At 36.0% G+C, this 11,298-nt stretch overlaps 2 protein-coding genes across 2 annotated transcripts; one reads left to right on the top strand and one right to left on the bottom strand.

Moving 5' to 3' along the window:
* Positions 1-3,628: 3,628 nt before the first annotated feature.
* On the top strand, positions 3,629-6,842 carry LOC112593474. Its single transcript, XM_025337868.1, has 4 exons — positions 3,629-3,927; positions 5,121-5,329; positions 5,451-5,968; positions 6,822-6,842. The coding sequence occupies exons 1-4, from the start codon at positions 3,629-3,631 to the stop codon at positions 6,840-6,842; spliced, it is 1,047 nt and encodes a 348-aa protein (XP_025193653.1).
* Positions 6,843-7,393: 551 nt separating this feature from the next.
* Positions 7,394-9,334, bottom strand: LOC112593473 (zinc finger MYM-type protein 1-like). Its single transcript, XM_025337867.1, has one exon. It carries the CDS (start codon positions 9,332-9,334, stop codon positions 7,394-7,396), a length of 1,941 nt encoding a protein of 646 aa, XP_025193652.1.
* Positions 9,335-11,298: the final 1,964 nt, after the last annotated feature.

Genomic DNA, 11,298 nt, shown 5'->3' with positions numbered 1-11,298 from the left:
CGACGATCCACGAGCTGTGCCTTCGGTTCCGTCGGAATCTTTGTTCGTAGAGGCGACGTCGTCCGAAGCTTTGACTGATTCGGTTTCGCCGTTACCGACATTGGCGTATTCCGCGTCGCATTCCAACGGTCCGAAAGGTCGGTAGAGTTCAACCACGAAACACGTTGGCCCGACAGAGGTGACTTTATGTCCATTTTGCTGTCTTTGAACAATGCTTCGTCGTCGTCGCGGTTAGCGTAGTACTTGTCCAGCCTTGTCGTTTGGAGCAATCGAATGATGGTAATCGAAAATGCGCATGAGTGCTTCTTTTTCATATTTCTTGTCAAATTTCGTGCGGCATCGGTGCGCGCCCATTCTGAGCACGTTAATGTCTCGCACCGAAGTGGTCAGAGCTTTTTCAATTTTGTACTGAGGCATTGTACAGCGATCCGTTCATTGTCAGATGCGAATTGTTCACCCTGCCGGGACGGCGTACATCGTTATTCGTTTTCTATAAACGCGCAACAGTGCGTGTTTAAATTAAACTTGGACGCGGCAGCCACTTTGGGCAACGCGCTTGGGAACCGGTAAAATACTCCGGCCATTGTAAACAAGTCGGATTGCACATTCGCGTTTGCGGCTGCTGAAAACGTTTTGAGGTTGTTGAATTGAATTTTCAGCAATACGTAACTGAACAGAAAGCGAAAACTGGTGGAGGATTGCGAAGAGAGTGTTTGTAAAAAATTTTCTCTGTTTACGATGCGGCGCGTTCCACTGCAAGTCGGCGACGGTCAGTTGCCAGTAGGCCAACATGAACAGCTCGATTTCGCCTTCCAAAAAGTCGTAGGTCGCCTGTTTTCGGTTTTTCATCATTTTTTCCAACAAAACTCCAAATTCCAGTATAAACTTGTCAGGTATGAAACCGTACCGCAAATGATAGGTCGAAATGTCCGCGGGACTGTTGACCACGGTAGAAGTGTACGGTTCGGCGGACAGACCGTTGGCCGTGTACAGTTTTAAATTCTTGCCCAGATCCGACGGCGCAAACCGTATGGTGTGCAAATGCTGTTTGTAGTATTTTTCGACAACCGAGTACAACGAAACGTATTCCGTGCCCGTCTCCAATCGCGCGGGATCGTTTGCCGTCAGTTTGCAGTTTTTGTACATGCTCAAATTGAAAATTTCAGCGTTTTTTGTCCGCAAACGTTTCGCGTACTTGCTCGGGGTCCAGCACGCAAACTCCACGTCTTTTTTCGAGTTTATTTTCTTACGTTTCGGCCAGTTTTCGTCCGGATCGGTGCCATGTATGGGATTTATAAACATATCGTCAATGTCTACCTCGGCGGTTGGCATTTGCAAGTGTTCCGACTTGACGGTGCAACAGTATTTCGGTAATTTGTTCGGTTTTGTGTCTGTCGCGCTGTGTAAAAATTCGTTTACAGATTTGGGTTCGCGACGTTTAACGTCGACATCGTTACCGTTGCCGGAATCGCCGTCGCCGCCGTCGCCGTCGTCGACGGTACCGTTGTCTTTGCCGGCAACATTGACAACATCAGCGACGCCAGCGTTGTCGTTGTCGTCGTCGTTGTCGTCGTCGGTGTCGTCGTCGTCGGAGCACGCAAACGCCATGTTGACAGTGTTGGGCATATGTAAAATCGATCGCGAACGTATTGCATAATGATTTTTTTGCACAACCTGTGCAAATGGCGAAGGTTCTTCGTCATCCGAAGACGCCATTTCGTCCGATTGCAACGATTCATTATCGATTTCGGATTCGGTTTCTTCGCCACTATCGAATTTTTCCGGAATCGAGGGTTTTGGTCGGTCCACAGCTAATGTTTCGGCCATAACCGCCGAAGCTTGTAACTTTGAACTAATAATCGGATCGATGCGTTTACCGGTACCTCGGAGTATAGGTCTCGTTTGATCTTCGGAAATTTGTGTATACTTTGGTTTTTTACAAGCCACCGGTACATTCTACAAAAAAAATTAATCGTATAAAAAATTGAGAAAAACTTGTGAAACCCAAAAAACATACCCGTAAACTTGATAAACTGTCGTTGATGCTGACATTGTTATCTAAAACGCTGCTGCTGCTGCTGCCGACGCCACTTTTTGATTTGCGTTCGCGCTTACGTTTTGCGCAATTCAATTGACGTTTAACCGCACGAACTTGTTTTCTGATGAGAATTTTACGATTTTCAAGTTCTTGTTCGTCGTCGTCTTCATCAGCAGCATCATCATCGTCGGCGTCGTCGTCGTCGGTATCGACTTCTTTAGTTTTTACCGGTTCAACATAATCGGAATCGGCATCCGAATCGGATTCGTAATCGTTTTCAACAACTGCGGTTGTCAAATTTTCAACATCGTCGACGTCTTTTTCATTGACTTTTGCGTTGGCGGCGTCGTTGTCGTTGTCGCCGTCGTCGCAGCTACTCAAAAGTAAATCATTGAATAAAATTCGACGATCGCCATTGCCGCTGTTCCGGCTACCTACAATACGAGTATCGTCGTCACCGCTTCTGTCGCCGATACTGCTATTGCTACCGCTGCTACTACTACTGCTGCTGCTGCTGCTGCGGCTGCTGCTGTTGCCGCTGCTGCGGATTGACGATCGGTGGCGTTTCGACGAATCTTTTGTACCAATTAACGATTCCGAATAACCATTGAACCCCGAATCGAGCGATTGTTCCAAATTTTTTGCGAGTTCGGCATATTGTCGAGCAAAAGTCGTAGACGTACCGGACCAAGACGGAGAATTTTTAGAGTTTTCAGCAACGGTTTGTTGTTCTCCAAAAGTCGTAAGCGGTGTCGTGTTTGTCGGCACCGAAGTCATTTCGGTCACTATAGCCGCGGCTATGGCGTCTTCGTTGGCCGGGTCCATGCAATAATTGTTGAAATCAAATTTCGACGAGTCTGTGCACAAACAATTGACATTTAGACCAAAACGACCGAAAAAAACAACAACAATTTTACTTACCGTTTAAAACTTCGGATAGAGAGTTGTTTGAATCCAACAACTCAAAAGTGTTTTCCGTATTGAACGTCAATACGGGTAAATCACCGGACAACATGCTCTGCATGTCTTTGGCAAACAGCACGTGGTCTCGAACGGCTGTGAAATTTGACGACATTTTTTTGCGTACAACCAAAAAAGAATGTAAACAACAAACGTCTTTGAACGGTGTACGAAAATAATAACGGTGCGAAAAAAATTGTATAGAGCTAAACGAGTTGTGTCCTCAGGGCGTACGGTAACACAACTATAAACAGTGTACTTATTGTAACGTATTATATACGCCGGCGAAGCGACTCTGCCGGCAAATTGCTCGGAAATGACGTCAACCGACGGTAGCGTAGCGACGTCGTTATCGGTACACTGCGAAATTGCGCAGCGCGGACCGCCGACACGGATTGTTTACACCGGCGCGGCAACTAACCGGTGTGCGCCGGGAGCAACTGCTCTTGGAACGAAAACCATTACCACCGCAATATCGCGATTGTAGCGGCAGCCGCAACAACAACGACGGCGGCGGCGGCGGCGGCGACGCTGACCCGTTTACGAGTCTGGTGATTGTAATCCGGTCGAGTTACGTTGTGTATCAACGAGTATCAACAAGGACGTTTTTCGTAATCTTTTTGCTACACCATGGATGTTGACAGTGATTCTAGTGATGAAGAAGTAATAACAGCATACTACTATTACAGGAGAAATAAAAAAAATAGAAGGTTTTGGGTTCATCCATACATCGAAAAAAATTTTCATCACCGATTATTCATTGCTGCAAGAGAATTGAACCTTTCCGATACTAAATTTTTATGTTTTTATCGGATGTCAAAAGAAAGTTACTTATATTTGGTGAACCTGATTTCCCCTGCCATAAACAAGCGAGATACAAACATGAGAGAGTGTGTGAATGCCGAGGAACGGATATTAATTACACTCAGGTAAGTAACTTACTTTTTTATCTACTTAATGCAAATTTAAACACTTTATTGAAATTAGTAACATTTACCTATATAATTAGCATATTAGTAATATTTTTATAACAATAAACATATCATTTTTTTATCTAATATATGAAAACATTTTAATAATTTTAAAAAGAACCTAAAACAAAATATTATACTTATTTATTCCTGTTGGTTTAATTCGTACAAGGCTTCATTAACCGCTTCATAGTACTTTTCAGAACTATTTTGGTTTATAGTTTGTAATGTGTTAGGTTGAGAGGTTTTATGAGCATTTTCATTCTGAGATATCAGTAGAATTTGTTGATCTGTTGACGGCGTTGTAGATGAAGACGAGAATGAATGAATAGGTGTTGTCGACGCGTATATTATACTTCAGAAATGTCACTATTATTATTATTATCTATTGTTATGTTATCTTATGATCGCCAATGTCGATCCGATCCATGTACGAATGTTACCTATTTTAGTGTGTGTTTAACCGTGTATCCATGTACATATGCGCGTCACCGTGTCTGTCTCAGTATTTTTAAAATAAATTATACATTTCTATATTAATGAAAATTATATATTAAAAATTATACAGTCCATTAAAAACCAGCGACAACATTTGGTCCTTCGGCCGGATTGCAATTCGCATAACTGAATACAACGTAATTAGAATTATTATTATTTTGTTTAATTAAATAAATAAAAAAAAAAAAAAAAAAAGTTATAGCATTCCGTAAAATTAAGTGCGCGTGGTAAATCGTTATATACTCATATGTGTTCAGCAAATATTAAACATGCATAATTAAGGTGAATTACACAAGCAAGAAGGACAGTGATGGGGCGATGTGGTAAGTTGTATCAGTGCAAATTATTACTTATTTCCTAAAAATAAATCCTATCTATGAGTTTGAAAGTCTCCTTCAGGTACCTAAATTTAATTGGGAAATTGTTGAGAAGGTCATAACTATAGTACAACTCGGTATAGATAATAAATAATTGGCTGTTGGCGTACGTTATCACACTAATACACATTACTTGCAAACACACAGCTGTCTATCGTGATCGGCGATCCCGTCCACTTTAGACACCAAGCTGTCACGCATACACATACACAGGACATACACACTCAAAAACGCGTACTTCAATATGTCAGATTTAGTTTCGTTAAAAACCCGCAGAGGGCAATTAAAAGGGCAGTTAACAAGGTTCAGTACATATGTAAATAAAGATTCAGTGGACCCAATCGAAATTAAATGTCGAAGTAAGAGGATGGAAGAATTATGGTCAGAATTTGATCAAGTGCAATCTAAAATAGAGTCATTTGAAAACGAAACTGATGATTACCGTATAGAGTTTGAAGAAATATATTTTAGCGCTATAGCGTTAGGTGAGAGCCAAATGCAACGTGTTAGCGCAAAAAAAGGATGATGCGGGTGGTGTAAGATCAATTGCAACAGCGCAAACAATTAATTGTAGCACGAATTCGTGTTGCAACAGCACAACCGCAGCATTGAAATTGGCACCGATAGATGTACCAAAATTTTCGGGTGCATATGAGGAATGGTCGGCTTTCCACGATATTTATATGGCAATGATACATAATAATCCAGGGATAGATGATATACAGCGATTTTTTCATTTGCGTTCGTGCCTAAAAGATGAGGCGGCACAAGTTATAATGTATATAGAAACGACAGCCGCAAATTATAACGTAGCGTGGAATAGCGTGGTGTCTCGATATAATAATAAAAAGGTGTTAGTGCAGTCACACACGAAAGAGTTGTTCGATATTCCGGCGATAAACGAGGAAGCTGTACAATTAAGAAAATTAGTAGATCAATTAAATGGTCATATAAACGCGTTGGAAGCACTAGGAGAGAAACCTAGAGAGTGGGGCTCAATATTACTGCACCTTATCGCAACTAAATTAGATTCCAGTACACTCAAAGCGTGGGAAACGGTATCTCCTAAAAATGAAATACCCAAAGTACAAGTGTTACTTGAATTTTTAGAAAAGAGATTTAAAGTAATTGAAGCAGTGGAGACCTCGTCAAGTATAAATGTCCGTAATGACGAAAAAATAAAATATAATATGATTAACAGTAAAAAAATCAAAAATAACCACAAATCAATCGCGTTTCCAACATATGGTGGTGTGAAATGTTATAATTGCCAATTAGCGCACTCGATATATAAATGCCCATCTTTTCTTGCTTTACCGGTTCCCGATCGAATAAAAAGGGTGGGTGAACTTCAATTATGCAAGATATGTATTCGGTCTCATATCGGAAAGAAATGTGATGAAAAAAAATGTTTTCAATGTCATAAGGCGCATAACACATTATTACATTTAAAAATAAATAATAAGACGGAGAGTAATTCTTCAGAGCAATTTAAAGATAATACCGAAGAAATACCCACGACAAGCAATTTGAGTATATCGGCACACGCATCAGCGATAAGCTATAGACAAGTGCTCCTATCAACCGCAGTAATTAACGTATTTAATAATGATGGCAAACCGGTAAGGTGCAGAGTTTTATTGGACTCCGGTTCACAAAATAATTTTATCACAGAGCATATGGCGCAAATGTTAAGATTGCGACGTAAAAAAGTTACTTATGATGTAGCTGGAATCGGGCACGCATTACATACCATAGGATCCGAGATTACGGTAACGGTGGGTTCCTGTATAACGGATTTCAAAGCAAATATATCATGTTTAATAATACCTTGTATAACAAAAAATATTCCGATAAGCACGGTAAATACGGAGACCATAAATATACCAAATAATATTGTACTAGCCGATAAATCATACAATAGACCACAACGCATAGATATGTTGATGGGTATTGAATTATTTTTCGATTTATTAGATCAAGGTCAAATTAAATTAAATGAAAATGGCCCTATATTGAAAGAAACAAAGTTTGGTTGGATTGTGGCAGGTCCAATTTCTAATAATAAATCGAATTTAAAAGAGACACAAAATATTTGTTTAAGTACGTATCAAGTAGATGATAATTTAGATGAAAGGATTGCGAAGTTTTGGAGATTGGAAAATATAGATAAAAATACTCATTATACATTGGAAGAAAAGGCTTGTTACGATCATTTTACTAAAACAGTACGCCGCGACGATACGGGCAAATTTGTCGTACGGTTGCCGTTCCGGGAAGACATTAGCAGTGGCGCACACAGGATTTTTTTTCGGGGGGGGTTGTTCTATTAATTATTCACTATAGAGGCATTGTATAGCCCTATGCTAAAAAATGATAAAACGTATCAAAATAGTATGAACTATATATTTTGTACATCCAATATATTTTATAGTCTATATACTAATTATGACATTTTAATTTATTATTAACAGTTTAAAGGTCAATGAATACAAAATTAAAATAGTCAATTTGTTATAATAGAACAATGTATGCAAAAAAATATAATTTTATAAATTTAATGCCAATCTCTTGTTTGATGTTTTTCCCATCTCATTGATTATCTCCTCGGGGGTTATTGTTATATCCCTGTGAATATTTAACATTGATAAACCGTTAAGTCTGATTTGTCCAGTTGTATTCCGTAGATAAGTTTTTATACGTCGTAATGTAGAAAACGAACGTTCTCCTGATGCTGTTGTAACTGGTAATGTGATGAAAATTTGAAGCAACTTTGAAATAATTGTATACATTTTTGAATTACATTGGAAGAATAAATCTGTCACAGTTATTTTAGATTGTTCAGAATGTTCAGAAAGTTTACTTTGATATTCAAAGCTATTATGCCATAATTTTAATTCGGCACAGCCTGAATATTCATTTAATATATTATCATTTTTATCATCATTTAAGATATCTTTGTAATTTTCTAGCAGTAACTTAAATTTGTCTTCAACGTTTTTTGTAACTTTAAGATTAGACTTTGGTATTAAACAATCAAAGCTTTTTAAAATGGACTGATGTTCTAAAAACCTATTATGTAATTGCTCTATAAAATTATCTAAAAATGGGATGAATACCCCTACTCGGTAAAAACTTTCCGGAGTGTCAACGTCTACATTAGTTCTGTGTGTTTGCCGACCAGATACTCTGGGAACACAAACAGCAATTTCCAATGTATTGCAAATTTTTTCAACTGACTTAAATATTTCATTGAATTCTTTATCAGCATTTAAACGAATATCTTTTAAAGTAGTTTGTGTAGTTTCAGCAAAAAAAAGGGCATTTTCTAGATCCAAATTTTCTGTTTGTAAAAATTTGCTCAGTGACACTGATATTGAAAACAGTTTAACAAGAATCATCATTGATATTTGGAATTTAAATTGGTGAATTGATGCAAGGAGTTGATTTGCCGCTGATGAAGTATCTGTATCTTTCCACAAAGAAATGTCTTCCAGAGCAGAAATAATTGCAGGTTGTAATTCATAGTACAGTATGACGGCGTCATGACGTTCAACCCATCTTGTAGGGCAAAACTTTTTCAGTTTAAAAGATTTTTCATCTGGTAAAAGCTTTTTAATAGCACCCAAAAGTACATTTGACCTCTTAGGGTATGAGAAAAAATTGCATATTGTTTGCATAGTTCCCATACAATTCCTTATATCAGGGATTTTACAAGAAGAAGAGATAGCCAAATTTAGGCAATGAGAACTGCAGTGTATATATAATGCCATTGGGTGTTTTGTTCGTATATAAGCTTGGGTACCGTTGAATATTCCGGACATAGAGGCTGCCCCATCATACCCTTGTCCAACTAGATACTTTGTTTCTATACCCATGGATTGAAGATTGTTTAGTATGGTATCTGCTAATGCCTTTCCACTAACATCTTTAACCTCAATGAATTGTAAAAAATCTTCCCTTAATTTCTTTTGACCAAAATGAACATACCTCACACATAAAGTTAATTGTTCTTTATTGGCTATATCGCTTGTTTCATCTGCCAACACCGTAAATGATTTTGCAGCATTAATATCATGCACAAGCGTTTGTAGCATTAAGCTATTACAGGCTGTTATAATTTCATTTTGAATACGCCAACTAGTATACATAGCATTTTTAGAACAAGTTACTAGATGGTTTTGAAGATTTTGGTCACCTGCATCAACTCTAAAACGTAACAACTGTCTAAAGTTACCATCATTGTAAATTTCATCCTCATCACATGTAACTAATCCACTATCTTTATGCCCACGTAAAGCAATACCCTGTCTTCCACAAAACAATACAGTTTTAATTATAGGAATAATACGTTTTCTATTTTCTTCTATTTCTTTCCTTAGAGCATTATTTACTTGAATTTCAATAGATTGAATTTTGTTATTTTTAACAGCCAAAAAAGAATCATATTTATACTGACTTGTTTTATGATATTCTGTTTTTGCGTGCATCTCAAATACCCCTTTTGAGCCAAGTGCCTTTTCCAATTATCAAATTTCTGATATTAATTTCTGAGTGAGCATACCTTTACCAACACCTTGCTTAAGACTAAAATATACATACTTTGCAGTATGCACCATTTTGTATTTGAGAAAGCATAACCAATTATTTTAGAAGCAAGTATATTGAAATTTTAAGTGTCTGTTTCCTGTTGTAGGGAATTTATCCAGGTGTAGGAGTCCATAGATTATTCAGTGCAAGCAATTTTTCGCTGTCAGAAACCTTTATAAAACAATTAAAAGCACAAAAGCAATGTCTCACGTTTTAAATTAAAAACTTACTGAATTTTCAATATAAAATGAGATATCTTTATTGCATTTAAAATCGTTCTTGTCATTTATTGATTTATTATCAATAACATTAATCAGCAGATCATTATCAAGCTCCTACATTAGAAGCAGTTATTAGCAAATAGCAATAGCGCATACAAGATTTTTTTCTAATAATATTAGATATTAAAGCATTTAGCATAGTATATTAAAAATTATTATATATATTATATTATTATATATTATATATAATAATACTTGAAATGTGCATAATACTATTATTTATTAAACAAATCATTGATTAATATTCAATATAGTAAAAAGTGATAATAATGAAAGTGAAGCCACAATGTCATAAACAACTAAACAAGCATAATATACTCAAATACATATATAAACATACAAATAAATAATACTTTAAAATTAATAGTGATCAGCGGTTTAACATATGCATTCAAGTTAATATTTAATGTAAAAAGTACCTACTTATCCACTATATTTATTTTTAATTTGGATCTGTAATCTAACCTTAAAATATATTAATTATTTCATAATCATAAATAATTTTTGTTGTATGATTCAAAGTTTAACTAATCAATGAAATTCAATTGTCTCTATTTTAAAAATTATGATAGACTATGTAATACATTTCTTAACATATCACTATTTTTGTAATTGTGTATTTTTAGAATTTAAATTAATCTTAATATTATAAAATTTAATTATTTTAAAATTAAGTCATTGCTAGTTTTATCAAATTTAATTATGGAAATACATTAAATATAGAATTCAAATGTACCTTTTAATGTTAACTGTATCTAATGGTTCTTATATTATTTAACATAGTCCAATAATATTTACATAATTACATTGATATTGATTACCTGATCGGGCTGATCCTGACTATCATCAGATATTTTTACCTCAACCTCTTGAGTGTCCTGACTAACATGCAATAGCTGCAATGAGTGATCAACATTTAGCTCCTATAAAATGTCATTTAATTTATAATAAAATAAGTACCACCATTCACCAATACTAATTTAAAACATTTTAGAAACTTTTGAAGTAAGTACTTAAATAATTAAATAAATGAAATAAAAATGTATTTCTAAATTTACTGTTTTAGATTTGAAGTTGAGGGTTGTTCATAATTTTTACTCTTTTGTGAAAAATGACGTAATATTACCATGGGCAATCCTTTTCTTTTTTTCACTCATAATGTGAAAACTTAAAATGAAATATATTTAATATTTATTAACTGAGTTATTGTCTAATACTCTAATAGATTTCATGACTAACCAATAACAATTAACAATAATTTAAAACACGTTATCACAGATTGCTTATCCTTATCAGTTATCACACTTTAATTGAGACCGCGGTTGTAGTGATTGTAGGTGCGCGTACCCGATAACAAAACGAGCGTCTAGCAGACGTAGCTAGTGCCACTAGCAAATATCTTATCAAACTCAAGACTATGGACAACGCCCCTAATCAGCACTAAACAAAATCAAATTAAAATAATATGATATTATTTAAAATTATAATATATTTGATAAGATAAAGCACTGATGATGAAATTTGTTCGTGGGTTGTTTCTAGACGCTCTAATGAAGAGCAATACAACTGAACGAAGTAACATA

The sequence above is a fragment of the Melanaphis sacchari genome, unplaced genomic scaffold (genome assembly GCF_002803265.2).
Source record: "Melanaphis sacchari strain LSU unplaced genomic scaffold, SCAv2.0 Contig207_pilon_pilon, whole genome shotgun sequence".
NCBI lineage: Eukaryota > Metazoa > Arthropoda > Insecta > Hemiptera > Aphididae > Melanaphis > Melanaphis sacchari.
Note: the sequence above shows the minus strand (reverse complement) of the source record. Positions and strands in the feature narration are given on the sequence as shown.

Excerpts from the sequence above, each read along its gene's own strand:
- LOC112593474 (XM_025337868.1), top strand. The coding sequence starts at position 3,629 with ATGGATGTTGACAGTGATTCTAGTGATGAAGAAGTAATAACAGCATAC. Across the intron at positions 3,928-5,120 it reads CGGATATTAATTACACTCAG|AGGGCAATTAAAAGGGCAGT; the intron begins GTAAGTAACTTA and ends AAAAACCCGCAG. Across the intron at positions 5,330-5,450 it reads TTTTAGCGCTATAGCGTTAG|CATTGAAATTGGCACCGATA; the intron begins GTGAGAGCCAAA and ends GCACAACCGCAG.
- LOC112593473 (XM_025337867.1), bottom strand. The coding sequence starts at position 9,334 with ATGCACGCAAAAACAGAATATCATAAAACAAGTCAGTATAAATATGAT.